A 16,976-nucleotide genomic window follows, 5' to 3' on the forward strand; every position below is an offset into this window, starting at 1 on the left:
CTCATGCTGGCCATGTGTGAGTGTGTGCCCCAAATCCTAAGAGGAGAATGAAGGAGAAAGGATTGTGACATGGCCATCCCCCATGGGGGGTGATTTTTTTTTTTCTCTCTGTGTCTCTCTGGCGCATACACATACCCTATAGCTAAAATCTCTCTAAAAATAAATAAATATGCATTTTCATATCAAATCCTAAAACATTTTTACAGTTTTTTTTCAACTTCATTGTTTCATTCAGAAATAGTAAAACTTGAACAAATGATTATCTGAAGATATATCTATGAAAAGATAGTAGAAAAATTACCTATATAAGAAGTTTAATAATTGTTTTTTTCTTCCTATAGCAGTATTTCATATAAACACTTGTCTCAGTATTCTTTTTTTAGAACTTGATTTACTTGATTTCCAAGAGTCCATATTTTAAAGAGAGCAGTTTTCTCATTTTGGTTTAAGGCAATGCTCAAAAAATACACTATTCTATTTTACAAAAACCAATATTCTGAAATACTTAGATTGAAGTTCAGAGCTATTATTATGTTTTCTATTATTTAGAAACCAGTGAAGTCAATATTGAGGGCTTTTTCTGTTGTTTTTTTCTTCTCTGGAAATTAGATTATGGGATTTATGACATAATTCTAATGCTATACAATAAGAACCCAAAGGTTCATATGGAAAACACAAAAATTTCTGGTAATATAGAAGTGGAATTTCTTGATTAAAAGCTTACCAGGACCAGCAGTTAGCGTAATGGCTATGTTGGTGGACTCCCATGTAGTCAACCGCAGTTCGAGTCCCAGACCCGGTGGCTTAAACTCATGCTGGGTGCGTGTGCATGCGTGCCCAAGATCCCAAGTGGAGAATAGAGAAGGGATTGCAGTGTGGCCTTTCTCCACTTGGGGGTGATTTCTCGTTTTCTGTCTCTCTGTCTCTCTCTGTCTTTCTCACAAGCACATGTGCCCTATAGCAAAAAACTCTCCAAAAAAAAAGAGAAGATTACCAATGTTGAATCGTATATATTTACTTTATTATCTTTATTTTAAAATATAAAACTAATTTTATTTAAAATTATTTTAAAGGAGACAGTTACTTTATGGATTTACTGTTAATTCTTTGAGGTTTAGAGTTTTAATGAAGTTTTGTGAGATCTTTCAAGTGTCTGAAAATAAATGATTTCTCATATCTTGGCCATGGAAAGAAACTATAAATCACAACTATTTTTCTCTGAAACTATGGTTCTCCATCTGATGAAAACTCTTCACAGTAATTTAAAGACACCCTACAAGTCCCTGGGTGTTGAGGACCAAACTTTCCCTTTACCAAGCAGTTCACCCACTGTCTCCAAAGACAACTTGCATCTCCTGCTTTGTGCTCTGTTATGTGATTTCCTTCAACTAAAATACCCCCTTATATCTTGCCCATTTTTACCTACTGCCATCCATAAAAGTCCAGATCAAATACCACGTATACTATTAGGTTAGTAAACTTAACGTGCTATATATAACACATAATACAGTTTGTTTCATCATATGGTAGCTATTTGCACACTTACTTCTAGTTACAACATAAGCTTCTAAAAGAATACTTTATTTTGTTCCTCTCATGTACCTAGCATGGTTCCTAATACATGGTTGTGACCATGTAAAGTCTCATTTTTATCATTATATTTCAGATATTCAAATTAAGAGTAAAGCTAGAATTTGGAACAATTGTCTCTTTTTCATTACTAACCAAAATACAGAAGCCAGGGAGCAGCAGGTGACATGGTAGTTAAGACACTGGGCTTCTACAAGGCTGACTGTGGTTTGAGTCCTAGACCTGGCAGCTTGAAAAATCACTCTGGGCACATGTGTAAGCATCCCCAGAATCCCAAGAACAGAAGGAATTACAGTGTGGCCATCCCCCCTGGGAGGGGGGGTATGATTGATCACTTTCCCTCTCTCTGTCGCTCTCCAGCAAGCATACATGCCCTATGGCAAATATATCAATAAAATGTAAAGGCAAAAAAGAGAGAGTCAGATTCTATTTTATGACAGTTTAATCATTCAAAATTTAGACTTTAAGTACAATAAGAAATAGTTATGTGTACTACAAGTTTCTCCTATAGAAAATAAGATTGGAACTAGCAAAATTTTTAATTTTCCAAGAAATTTTTCTCATTTCTTAGAGTTCTTTGAATCGTTTCATCTGCTGATTACAATGGAAACTTTTTCTCCAATATAATTGTTATTAGTACAGGAATTGGTCAATTCATTGATAAAGTTGTTTCAAGCAGAAAGATATTAAAGAGGGATATAGATACACACAAATAATCAATCACTAGTCTTTTTGAAATAAGGTCTTTTCTTTTTCTGTGAGTTTGACATTTAGAATTTGTTTTCCAACTAGACAGTCACAACTGGGAGTGATAGGAGACAGTGATGCCTTAAGTGTGTTGCTTATGTTCAGTATACTTCATTATTTTGTTTTGGTTGCTGTCACTACAGAAAACCTTACTTCACAAGTATAGGGTGTTGGAAATGGAAGCAGGCTTGTCAGTGCTTTTGTGACAATCTCAGGGAATACTGCCTTGATTTTAATGTAGAAAATATAAAGATTTTAAGTTCTCTCAGACTTACTTTAAGGCTACCATCATTTGTGATCTCAAGCAATTGATCTATCCTGGATGAAGTTGATTCACCTGGCTTATTCACAAATGGATCATGTATCTGTTTCTTCCCAAGTCTTTTGTGATTGGGAAACAATGCTCAACCTTTTTTTGGGGGGGAGGTGGGGAGAGATTTTCACTATAGGGCGCGTGCGCTCACCAGACAGACAGAGACATAGAGACAGAAAGCGAGAAATCACCCGCCAGGGGGGATGGTCATGCTGCAATCCTTTCTCCTCCATTCTCCTCTTGGGATCTTGGGCACGCATGCACATATGCTCAGTGTGAGTTTTAAGCCACTGGGTCCGGGACGTGAACCGTGGTCGACTATGTGGGAGTCCAGCGACATAGCCACTATGCTAACTGCTGGTTCCCAATGCTCAACCTTTTTTGAAAGCTGAGATAGGTGATCATGCACCAGCTGGGAGAAAAAATATCCTGGCTCAGTCTCTTTCAAAATCTCTGAAAACATTTGAAATATGTCAGAAATCCCAGTGTTCACTCACTGTCCCCATAATTCCAGTTTGGCTTTGAATATAGTTGCTTTATCTGCTGACTTGAACACAGTTGTCATTCTCCCTTGAAGTAAAAGATTGAGTTTATTGACCACCTTGAATCTGTCACCCAAACAAGTTTTGCAACCCATCCTGTCACTGAAATGAGCTGTCCGTGGTGACTGTTTTTCCAAAAGAAATTTCCAAGGCAGTGCTCATAATTCAAAAACTGTAGCTAGAGATCTACCTTTTCAAGACCATCTCACTTCTGGATACATGAGGTATGTGCTCTGCATCCATCTCCTCACAGAGCTGCACAAACATATGTGAGTTAAAGGCATGTACTTTAATGTGGTTGGTAGTTTTAATCACCTCCTGAAAAACATTGTTAAGATCAAGTGACATTTTTCAGCTAGCCAGTATTTCTCAATGGATAACACAGTACATAGACTCACATTCAAAAGCAGCCTTTTTGACCTGAGTAGAAAAATCAGAAAACCATTCAATCATGGCAGCCACTCAATCTGTGCATATACTGACACTAATGGCCATTCAGTTTCCCAGATATGTGACCATTCAAACACTTGACTAGTTCTGCAGCTGTGGTGTTGGTTGGCAACAAAAGTGCACATAACATCCTCATGCACATTCTCCTGAAAAATAGATTGCAAAAAACAAACATTGTTGCCTTATTGTCAACATCCATAGAATGGTCAACTGGATTGCATACCATTGTCAACATCTGTAGAATCGTCAACTGGATTGCATATCATGGTGATTCAGTCTTCTCTAAAATTTGTGCTTCAATATTCTCTGCTATTTCATCAGTTTATCTAGGTATGGTGCTAGCCAAAAGAGGAACACATGCTCCTTTTGAACTGTAACCTCTACTAAATATTTGTTATAAATCTCCTTAGCAGCAGTCAGGATCAATTCTTCACCAGTAGTGAAAGTCTTCATAGCTCTAGCAATGCAGTTAGCCTCCCGGAATTATGCTCTTAGTGCAGACACATTTGATGAAGTAAGTGATGGCCTTCCGTAACTGCTTCTGTCCTTGGTGTTCACATTTTTGTCTTTCGAAAAATTCCACAGGCTTATCTTTCACCACAGGGTACTTGGTCTCCATGTGGCAAAGCAGTTTTGAAGGTTTCATAGCTTCATTGGATTGCCAATCACCACATATTATACAAAGCAGGCTTGGATAATGTGAATCACCTGTTGCAATGAACATGTAATTTAAGTAGGACTCAGTATTTTCTTTAAAATGCAGCAGTAGCATCACTGCCTCAGCTCCACTTCAGATCATCAGGCATTGGATTCTCATAAGGAACATGCAACCTAGATCCCTCACATGTGCAGTTCACAATAGAGATCACACTCCTATGAGAACCTAATGCCTGGTCTGACAGGAGGCGGTGCTCAGAAGGTAATACAAGCTGATGGGGAGTGGCTGGTTATAATAGACTAGAATATTGTGCACATTGTGTTGGTTCTATAAAAAGAAGTGAGAATCTAGAGAAGTTTTAAGGTAATCTGAGCATAGAGTCTTTCTAGATTTTTATGTTAATTGATGACCTTTATATATTAAAATTTTCTCACTTTCCTTCTTCCATATCTTATTCGTATGTTTCTTTTCCCCAAACTTTCCAAAGCACTCAAGATATATTTTATAGAAATGAGTTTCCTTTTATTTCACTATTTTATATATTTTCATATATAAACTATATGTGTGTGTGTGTATTTTTTCACTTAATATTTAATTAAATTATATGACAACAGTCATGATTTAGGGACAGATACAACTCATTCATAACAAGTAGCAGTGTAACTGATTGGAGAAGAGCTTGAGACATACTGAAGAGAACGTTCATTTTAGCTACCTGTTTTAGCATTCAGCACTCACTGTATTTTACATAGGGAATGGAGAATACCTGGTAATGTGATTAGCTGGTTAAGTTTAAAGTAGTTAAGAGATCTTCTCTTGCACCTTTTATTTTATATTAACATCTTCTGACATTGTTCAGAAAAATTGAGAATTAACATCTTAATAACAATAAAATAACTTCATCCTTTGTGTCTTCTGAAAGACATTGGGCTTAACCCCACGATTAAATAAAGGATAAGTAAGAATCTGCTTCAAAGTAATTCTACTGTTTGTATTATAATAATTCAAGAAGAACTACTAAAGATCTATGTATAGAGAAAAAAGAGCATAATGCGTCTTCACTATTTCATGTGTATTTGCTTTATTCCTGGATTTATAGTGACTTTTATGAAGAATTCATCTAACTTTAAAATTGTTGAAAAGGTGATGAAGTAAGGAATAGAAAGTTGGAAAATATATTTATTTTTACCTTATGGAAACTGATATGGATATTCTTATAGTATCATTATGAATGGTTTAAGTCAAATCACAATTGTCTGATAAAATATCAGAAAGCAAATGAGAAGTTAAAATCAGCTAAAAAAAACACAAAAATATAAAAGTAAAGAATGGATGGATGTGGAGGATTTGGTTGGATTTATCTTCACATAATATTTAGAGATGTAACAGTCCCCAGATAGCATCTAATCCAGTAGTTCTCAACCCTAACTATTTCTCTGAGTCTTATATGTAGGATAAAATACCATTTAAAAAAATTTAATGTGAATCTTCTATATTTTTAATTTTTTAGGGTTTTTGCCACAGGGTGCATGCATTCACAAGAGAGAAATGGAGAAAGGGAAAGTGATAAATCACCCCCCGGGGGGGCATGGTGCATTCCTTTCTTCTCCATTCTTTTCTCAGTATTCTGGCATGCACACACACATGGACAGTGAGAATTTCAAGGTGCTGGTCTAGGACTCAAAAAGAAATCGTCTACATGCACATCTAGGACCTTAACCACTATACCACCTCCTGGCCCTGCAATCCTCAAATATTTAAAGATCACATTTCTAATTGGTCATTTCAATCTTCTTTAATACAGTGACCTTATTCAATTAACCTAGTGTTTAAATATCCCTCTCATTGTTTTTATAATTATTTCATCATTATTTTCGGTGATGTGATAAAACTAAGAAAGGGCATATGAAATGAATTCCAGAAAATACCTTTAATATTAATAACATTCCACTGTAGAAATAAATAACTAGCTCAGGAAGGTTTTTGACTCTGTATAATACTATAAAATCCAACTACCTACTTTCAGGACTATTTTTTGTTCTCCCAGAAACCCTGTTTGTCTGAGCAATGTTTTCCTGAGTCTTTCTAAAGTCCTTGAAGTTTTCCTTGAATAGTAAGTCATGCTCAAAAGAATTTCCTCATATATGAATCTGTTGAGTCAATGACCTTTAATGCAGGATATTTGTTTTGCTATTGGAAGATAAACTAAAATGAGATTAAATAAAATTATGAACAGTACAGTTTCTGGTTTTTCTCATGTTAAAACTCTGTGTAGTGGGTAAGTAGGTTTTAATTTCTTAGAAAAATAAGATTTTTAGAGCTTTACTTTCTGAGTTAGCTTTGCCTTCACATTTTGATATTTCTACTTTTTCAGGGTTTTGAAGGTGTTTCTGTCACGAACAGCCCAACGAATTCCATATATGACTGGTGGACGGGTCATGAGGATGCTGGCAGTAATACTCTTGGTAGTGTTTTGGTTTCTCATTGGCTGGACTTCATCTGTGTGCCAGAATTTGGAGAGGCAGATTTCACTTATTGGCCAGGGTCAAACATCTGATCACCTCATCTTCAATATGTGCCTCATTGACCGTTGGGATTACATGACAGCTGTTGGTATGTGGTCACTTGTTTTATGTGATTGTCTTGTCATTTCTTTTGCACTTTTTTAGCATTAATACTGGCTTCTTTAAAAGCTTTGCCAACTCTTTTCTCAAAGCCTGAGGAGTTTACCTTGTAATGCCTAGTTTCAGTTAAAACAATATTATGAAAATGACAGTAATGATATGTGGAATGCAAACTTTTTCTGGAAGTTTCCATTCTTTTCAAAGATATGTAGGTTTATTGAGAAAAATGTAATGATGTAAACCAGTCTGGAGAAATGCAGTGAATAAGGGCAGCTTCTGTGTACAAAGAGACTGCTTTTCATGTCAACTGGTTCTTCTTTGATTAACAGTAGTTTTCTCTTAACTTCATTAGGTTGGAGAAAAAGCAAGCATGTTGATATTTTTATATAGTTTAGTTCTATGATGCATCAGATTTGATATGCAGGGAACTTTCTGTGAAGAGATCATCTCTGCAAATTTTTGTATATTTACCTTTAAAATAATAATTTATAATTCTCTGGAGGTCCAATATAACACTAACACCAACTCATGCTGTTTGGTGGTACTAAGAGTTATGTGGCTGAAAACAGGAGAATTTTGAAGAATCATATAATTGCTTGGGCTAAAAATCTGGGTTACTTTTCTGCTACCCCAGTTTTTTGAAAAGAGAAGGGAAATCTATAGGTGTTTTTCTTATGCTAGTACTAGGCTATTTCAGGATGAGTCTCTAAAGATTCCATAAAATAATGAAAACAAATCTTTATTATTTTGTTCTTATTTTCCTCAGTAAGCCACAGACGAATCATAATTTTATCTGCCAGATTTATAAACTACAAACATAAATTTAATTCCTATTTTCTGTTTCCTCTGTATTTGGCAATTAGTGGTGGAATATTCATTCACTTCTAATTTTGGTAAAAACTAATAAAATATTTACTTAGTTTATAATTCAAATGGGGAAATATTTTTTCAGGTAAGATATTTTAGAAATCTTGTAGGACTAGTAACTGTAATAAAGAAGGAATGTAGGGATGGATACCGAACTTGAGCTCTGAAATATTGGTTTCTTTGACTAAAAATGAAGATTTTCTGCTGAGACTGCTCCCTTCAGATTTATTTCTATTGGGTAGGACTGCCTCTGTCTCCTTTCCATTTCTATCTCTTTCTGTCTCTCTGTGTCTCCCTGTGACTGTGAACATTTTTATTTTTATTTTTTTATTTTGATTTTTTAGAGGTTTTTGCTATAGGGCACGTGCGCTCGCCAGACAGACAGAGAGAGACAGAGAGATAGAAAGCAAGAAATCCCCCCCCCCCGGGGGGGGGGATGGCCACACCACAATCCCTTCTCTTCCATTCTCGGGATCTTGGGCATGCATGCACACACGCCTAGCATGAGTCTTAAGCCACCGGGTCTGGGATGTGAGCCATGGTCAACTACCTGGGAGTCCAGCGACATAGCCATTATGCTAACTGCTGGTCCCAACTTTGAACTTCTTTAAGTTTTTTTTTTTAAGGTAAAGTATTCTCTGGGCTCTTAAGCTCCTCCTTTATTATGCTAATTGTTGCCTTTCCCCATTCAATTTAGGAAAGGCACACCCCCCCAGGCCCATCCTGAGATGGATACCAAACTTGAACTGTGAAATATTGGTTTTCATTTTCTGCTTTTTAAAATTAAAATCTAAAGATTTTTATCATATTTTTCCCTCTTTTTATTTTTTCTTCTTCTTTCCTCTTCTCTAATTCTTTTCCTCTTTTTCTTTATCTTTATTCATTGGCTGCTCAGCCTCTACACACTAAGTGCCTAGGCAGGTCCACGTGAACAGGATCCAAACATCTGAATACGATTAGGGTCAGAATATTTCTCTGTTCCCACTGAATCTGAAACACAAAGAGTGACAACAGAATGGAAGAGAGATTGCCAATTATCTCCTCCGACAGTCTTCTGAACGCTCAGATTGAACTTCAAGAATTAGGAAGAAACACACCATCTATCAGATGACTAGAAATCACCACAGGGTCACAAGAAATATGGGAAAGCAAAAAAATACCTTTCCTCCGAGGGAAAAGAATAACTCCTCTTCATCCTCAGTACAATGGAACTCATGGAAATGTCTGATAAAGAATTTAGAATATTTATGTGACAAAGCTAACAAACATGAAAGAGAAGAGGGACAATGAACTGCAGAAAAGGCAGGAGAAAGAAGCTGATGAGTTCTAGGAGGTGAGGAAATTATTGCAAGATCTAAAAGCAGATATACACACAATAAAAAAGAATCAGTGGACCTGTTAGAGACAAAATGTATAATACAGGAATTAAAAACCCTCCCCTGAAAGTATTAAAAGCAGACTAGATCATACAGAAAATCAAATCTCAGATGTAGAAGATAGAATTGCTGGCCTAGAAAAATCCACCATGAAGACAGAGAAAATTGCCCCCCAAAATGAGAATAATATATAAGAAATAATAGATACCATCAAATGTCCAAACATCCAGATAGCTGATATCCCAGAAGATGAAGAGACTCGCAAGGGCATTGATAATCTATTCCATGAAATCCTGCAAGAAAACTTTCCAAACCTAGATAGGCGTTCAAAAATCCAGTCCCAAGAAAAGGAACCCCAATAGAATGAACCCAAGAAGATCTTCTCCAAGACACATTATAGCTAGACTGACCAAAACCACAGACAAAGACAAGATACTAAGATTGGCAAGAGAGAAATGTCAAGTTACCTACAAAGAATACCCCATCAGGATAACAGCAGACCTTTCATTGGAAACAATGTGAGTGAGGAAAGAATGGGAAGAAAGAGTGGGAAAATATATTCAATGTGATTAGGGAAAAGCAATTTCAACCAAGAATACTGTACCTGGCAAGATTTTCCTTCATATAGGAAGAAAAGACAAGAACATTCCCAGATAAATAAAACCTGAAAGAATTTACCAACACCAGACCAGATCTCGAAGAAGTTCTCAAGGGAGAACTACCAGGAAAATTAAATACAGACACACAGAAATAAGAGTTCAAAAATTAAGAAAATGACCAACTTAATTGTAGGGACAAGTCTGAGGTTGAATATTATATCCCAGAATTTAATTGGGAAGATCAAACCACAACAGAAGATAGATTAAGTACATGAGACTGAATTAGTGAAATAGAATTTTATGACTTTTGACTAAGACATTCCTAATTTTCTTCTAGGCTTTGTTTTCTGGTTTTAAGGATTTTTGTCCTGTCTTGAGCTGCTGATAGGTTCATGTACATACTGTTTGAAGAGAATTCGAACCTGTTTCCTGGCTTTAAGTCTTAAGCAAATTTCCTTAGAATTTCTTTGATTTATTAAAGCTAAAACTGCTTTTCTTGAAATAAAAAAATATATTAAAAAATATCTATTTAATGACCATAGTCAGCTATATAGCATCAGCTAGGTGCTACCTTAGAGTATATTCATTCTACTCAGAATTTCACACCCAAAGTCAGAAATGTATTCACAGATACGTATATACCAGCTGAATTTGCTATTGAAAGTAGATTATTTAAGAAATTTTATGAATCAATAAAATGAGGGTTAAAAAAGGAATAAGAGGAATGGAATGCAACTGTAGATACCAGAGATAGTGTTGGAGGATGGTGGGAAATGGCAGAGGGTGAGAAAAGGGGTGTGTGTGTGTGTGTGTGTGTGTGTGTGTGTGTGTATGTGTGGTGTGAATCGAAATGGAAGATTACTGATGATAACATGTATAATTAAGCCACTATGCAGTATATTCTGGATGGGAAATCACATTTTGTATGCTGTGATGATGCTCAGGAAATGAATATTAATTAATTAATTAGTTAGTTAAAAAGAAAATAAAATAAGCAAGTCAAGAAAAAAATAAAAATAAATAAAAATAAAAACTATTATGACAAAAGGAAATGAAAAAAGAGGAATGTAGGTATGTAAAGGGAATAGTTATAATGATAATATATAAAACACTTTATTATGAGCAGTATAGCTATCAGAAGATAAAACATGGAAGAAATTATGATTTTGATTTTAGTCTGGATATAAACATTAAAAATTTTTATAAATATACAATTTCTACTCAATTTCTACTCATTTTACACTTTTTTTTTTTTTTGGAGAGATTTTTTCGCTATAGGGCGTGTGTGCTCGCCAGACAGACAGAGAGAGACATAGAGACAGAAAGCGAGAAATCACCCCCCCATGGGGGATGGTCACGCCGCAATCCATTCTCCTCCATTCTCCTCTCGGGATCTTGGGCACGCACACACACATGCCTGGCGTGAGTTTTAAGCCACTAGGTCCAGGACACAAACCGTGATCGACTACGTGGGAGTCCAGCGACATAGCCATTATGCTAACTGCTGGTTCCCTTATTTTACACTCCATGGGAGTTAAACTAGAAAATATAATTTTCTTGTATTATTATGAACAATAATCTTTATATGTCTTCTGTTTTACAAAGAAAATACTATTCAAAATATACAATAACACAGACAGAAAGCATGATCTACTCATCTCACAGTCTTTACATTTATTTACACATTGATTTTCAGAAATATTCAAAACATTTTAAAATTTTATTTTGCCATCTTTGGCAGCCATCTGGGAAAGCTACCTGTCTATAAATCTTAGTTTGCTTTTATTCTTATCTTTCCTCCCTCATGCAATCTTAGCTAACAACTCAAACCTGTGTCCCACTTACCTAACATTTTGACCCTATTATTTCCAGTGACTTCTCACTTTATATAACTTTTCTGTTGTATAAAACTTTCTTACTTCCAAAATCACTCATTGAAAATTCTATTCTATTGGGTTATCAGAAAAACCATGATGTATTTTTTGGTGTTTTTCTATGCAAAAATGTGTCATGACTTTTCCAATGACCAAGCGATTACTTTCTTAACTCATTTTTTAACTGCTCCTTCAACAGTAGCTCTTTAATGTCAGAAAATATTCACATTGTACTTTACTGCCATTAAATTTCACTTTCCTCCAGGGGGATTGCTTCCCAGGTAGCACATTTTTTCTATCAGCAAGGAGGGAACTATGAAAAAAACAAGCAATACTTTTTGAAGTTTATTTCTTCTTTCCGTGATCAAGAAAGACAGAACCCCAAATAGGGTAATTTTTTTCCTTAGATTTTTTTCCTGTAGGGCACGGGTGCTTGCTGGGGTAAGGGGGGAGGGGGGGGCCACAATCCCTTCTCCTCCATTCTTCTCTCAGGATTTTGGGCACGCATGCACACATGCCTGGCATAAGTTTCAAGCCTCCGGTCCAGGTCTGAAATCTTGGCTGGCCATGTGGGAGTCTAGTGTCATAGCCATGATGCCATCTGCTGGTCCCCCTAAGTAGGATCTTAATGCTGTGATCCACCCCCAGGTTTAGCCAATCCCATATCACAGGCACATGAACACCTGGCATACTCAGGGTAGTCTCCAGGCATGAACCCAGATCCTTCCCACGTGGATTGGCCTCACAGAATTTCATGTTGTACTACTATGCCACTGGCTGGCCCTGAAAAACAAAAGGGCATTTTAAAAATATATTAAATCTGAATAGGGAACGGGAGGTAGTACTAGCAACGAGGACCCTGAGCTCATTTCCTTTATTCTGTACAAGACAGAATGAAGATTCACAGCTTGAGAAGACTTGAGGAAGCAGAAGTCACTGCTAACAGAAAAAGAGAAGCATGGATTGTTTGGGGGAATAAACAGAGGACAAAATCAGGTCTTAGTTAAAACAAGAAAGTAGAGAACAGCTAAGAAAAGAGATTTATTATGGTGCTAAGATCTGGGTCATGGCTTTAGGAATGAGATGAAAGTAGCAAGACCTGAGAGGCAATAATTAAATGAATTATGAAACTGCCTCTGACTTCTCCATGGTCAACATAACAGACTGGTACAAATTTAGCATGGTAAATGAAACTTACACTTTACAGAATATCACATAGTGTAATTGCAAATATTTAAGTAAATTGACTTGAGTTTGATGAAAATTTTGATTTTTTTCACTATCCTTCTGAAGTTATATAAAGAATGAAGAGGTTGAGATTGGGAACTCATTTCAGTTTCTGAAGAAAAATTCATATATGAAGTCATACTTACTTTGAAAAATATAGTAGGCTTGCAAGATTTTTATTTTTCTAAGTGTGACTACCCTAGTTAATATATTAGTAGTCAACTGTCCATATTCAGCATTATTTTACAATAACATTAAGATTTGTTACATTGAAAAGTTATAGGACCAGATGGTGGTTATGTAATGGTTATGTCACTGGACTCCCACATAATCGACCACGGTTCAAATTCTGGACTTGGCAGCTTAAAGCTCACACTGGGCACGTGTGTGTGCATTCGAGCCCAAGATCCTGACAGGAGAATGAAAGAGAAGGAATTGTGGCCTTTCCCCTGGGAGGTGATTGTTTGCTTTCTGTCTCTCTCTGTCTCTCTGGTGAGCACATGGGCCCTATAGCAAAAAACTCTCTCTTAAAAAAAAAAAAAAAAGTTATAATCAGAGCCAGCCATACAACCTAGTGGTTAAATGAACCAGATCCCACATGTCTAACTACAGTTTGAATCATGACCCAAGAGGCTTGAAAACACACCGGCATGGGAACCAGCAGTTGGCGTAATGGCTATGTCGCTGGACTCCCACGTAGTCGACCGCGGTTCGTGTCCCGGACCCAGTGGCTTAAAACTCACACCGGGCGCGTGTGCGTGCATGCCCAAGATCCTGAGAGGAGAATGGAGGAGAAGGGATTGCGTCGTGACCATCCCCCCTGGGGGGTGATTTCTCGCTTTCTGTCTCTATGTCTCTCTCTGTCTGTCTGGCGAGCACACGCGCCCTACAGTGAAAATCTCTCAAAAAAAAAAAAAAAAAACACCAGCATGTGTGCATGCATACCCCAGATCCTGACCAGAAGGAGAAATTAAGAAAAAACTGGTATGACTACATTACATTGGAGGGTTGCATTCTCCCTCCCTCCCCCCAACAAATACAGTGGCCTATGGCAATATAAAAAAGGCCAAAACTTTATTCCTTTGTGAGTTACCTAATTGGCTAATGTATAATGACAGATAAGTAAAATTGACTTCTCATGCCTTTAACCTTTATAATTAACTGTTACAATCCTATACCTAAAAACAAATAGATCACATCTTGACGCCTGTATTTAGGTCTCCCTAGCAGGATGTTTCTATACAGACCTTTCAAATTTGGAATAGTGCACATTTGTATGATAGTAGAGGTGGTGGTATAATGGAGTTCATCATTGGGTATATTTAGTTGGCTAGCACTTAATTTCTGATTGTATATTTAGACCATGTGTTGAAGACGCTGAAGCAGAACAGTGACCCAGATAATTTCGGATAAGTGGGAATATTCCTACCAACAAGTGATCGCCCGCTGCAGCACGGGGGCTGGGAGCCAGTAGTCTTGAGGACAGTCGGAACTTGCATTCCGTGGGAAATCTGCGTCAAACATTAGTGTAGACCTACACAAGTATGAAATTATTTCCTTGGTTGCTTCCAAAAGTTAGGCAATGACAGTCTAATGTGATTTTGTATGAAAAAAATGACGCAATTGAGAATAAAGCTGTTTCATTTCCTCCTCTAACCTAGCACAAGAAGATATAGAAAAAGCTCTATTTTGGCATCTATGTTCTGTTATTCCATCTTTCACTCTCATTGGCATGGTCTAACTCTTTCCAGTGACATTTATTTGATCTAATTACTCTTCCCTGAAAAAGATCCTTTTATAAATTAAGTTCTCTCCCCATCTCTTCAAGTGGTGACAATCCAGTACATACTGTGTCGGATGATTGTGGAAATCCCTTAGAGCTTGACATCCCTTGTTATAGATTTTCTTCTGTAAGTCACAAAGAAAGAGAAAAAACCTGTGCAATAATTAAACAGAAATGATAGTGTTAGATTCACATTCATTTTGGGAATTTTCAAATATTTATGCTTGTAGTGAGTTCTATCATTGATTACCCTAGCGTTCAAAAGGGCTAGTTTTCATGGATTTTACATGGGTTATTTCACTACTGAAGATATAATCTTTACTGTTTTCTTCTTCATTGACAGGTTCTTTGTTCTCTTCCTTCCTGGTATAATATTTTAAACACACAAAACAGACAATGTGTTCTGTAATTTAATTAGTCTCATGCCAATGTTTAGAAGGTTGTGAGGAAAATACAATAACTCATTCTGAGTTATATACAGAAATTCTAAAATAGCAATTGTTCCTAAAAATTTAAATACTTAATTACCCTGGAAGATTAGGCTATGTTATGACAGGTGAAATGATATAACCACCATTTAATGAGTCTTGGAGAAAATAGACTCAACTCCTTCTTCATCTGACATAAGTTAATGTTAAAGATTTAGGTTCATTTACATACAGTTCCTTTATTCTAATGTACCATATGTTTTAATTCATGCTTCTTTCCTTGTTACATTTCTAAGTGTATTTTTAATTTTTAATCACAAGATAAAAGCCTGAACACGTTGACAGTTGTCTTGGCTTGGACTACATTGCTAGAAACTATACATAAATTTTTAAAAAGGCTTATTTGAGTGCTTTTAGATTGTTTGAGAGAAGGTTATTTTCTTATTTGTACCACCTCTTCTGAAAATTATTTGATTTCTTTGAAGAGTAATATTTATGTGATACTAAAAGGAAAAGAGAGAATAATTTGTTTATATGTTAATTTATACTTAAATGGTGCCATTTTTCTATTTCAGAAGTTAAAGAAGTTTTGTCAGGGGAGTGTGTGTGTGTGTGGGGGGGTGTCTTAGGACAGAGCTTGAAGTACATAGAAAAAGAATTAAGCTATCTATGGTAACCACAATTTCTTCTAAAGAGTTTCAGCTCCCTTGTAGAATCCTAAGATTATTTTTGAGAGAGAGATTTTTGTTATAGTATGTGTGTGCTTGCCGGAGAAACAAAGAAAGACAGAGAGAGAGAGAGAAATCACCCCCTGGAGAGTGATGGCCACACCACAATCCCTTTTCCTCCATTCTCTCTGCATCTTGGGCCCACATGCAAATGCACCCAGTGTAAATTTCAAGCCGATAGGTCCAGGACTTGAACCATGGTCAACCACATGGGAGTCCAGCGCCTTACTCACTATGCCACCTGCGGGTCCTGGAACCCTAGGATTTTAAAGGGAGAAAAACTAAGAAGGAAAAAAAAAAAGTTGTGTTTGTTTTTGGCTGGAGCAGAAATATTCCATAGATTAACTTGGTTGTTAAGAAAATTTCGGTAGTTCTTTTTCTTGTAGTAAAGGAAACATCAAAGTAAAGAACAAGCTGCTAAGCCATATGACCTCTTAAGTACTGATGTGTTCCTATAGCCCTGCCTTTTCTGACTTCTGCAGTAATCACGAGAGAAGAGCCCAGCATTATCATATCCTCTGAGATTAGTTACTTATTAGAATATGTAGAAGTGCACGAGTTTCTAAGTTTTCCCTATTTCAGCTCACCAAGATCCATTCTCCACAGTAATCAAAACCATGGGAAAACCTAAATAAGGAGACCATTTGCCCAGCCAAACAGCAGATTAGTAATGACCACAGGAATCCCTCACTCTGTGGCTAAGTAATGTCTTGAGCCATGTCTAACTCAGCAAAATTGTCATGGAGATTTTATAAGCAATTTACAGTAACTTTCGTGGCATTTAAAATTTCTTTAACTTGCAAAGAGAAAAAAAAGGCACTGGAAGTGTCAAATTAAAGTATAAAATATGCATAAATTACCTTAGTCTCTCCATCTTTCAGCCTCATTTTAAAAAACTGTGTCAAAGAAGTAAACATTTTTCCAAAGAAAGAGGAGGAATATAGATACATAGATAGACAGGCAGATTGACAGATAACCCCCACTACAGTCTCTGAAAACACTCAAGCTTGGGAACCAGCAGTTAGCATAATGGCTATGTCGCTGAACTCCCACATAGTCGACCGTGGTTCACATCCCGGACCCAGTGGCTTAAAACTCACGCCGGGCACGTGTGCATGCGTGCCCAAGATCCCGAGAGAATGGAGGAGAAGGGATTGCAGTGTGACTATC

The 16,976-nt window shown here is 36.6% G+C and overlaps 1 protein-coding gene across 1 annotated transcript in view; it reads left to right on the forward strand.

Moving 5' to 3' along the window:
* The window catches only part of GPR158 (G protein-coupled receptor 158), a 483,854-nt gene that overhangs the window by 440,776 nt on the left and 26,102 nt on the right, over positions 1-16,976 (forward strand). Inside the window, exon 11 of the mRNA XM_027770684.1 lies at positions 6,675-6,913. Within this exon, the coding sequence (XP_027626485.1) occupies positions 6,675-6,913 (239 nt within the window). The remainder of the gene's footprint in view (positions 1-6,674; positions 6,914-16,976) is intronic.

Source organism: Tupaia chinensis, unplaced genomic scaffold, assembly GCF_000334495.1.
Source record: "Tupaia chinensis unplaced genomic scaffold, TupChi_1.0 Scaffold000001_1, whole genome shotgun sequence".
Classification (NCBI taxonomy): Eukaryota; Metazoa; Chordata; class Mammalia; order Scandentia; family Tupaiidae; genus Tupaia; species Tupaia belangeri.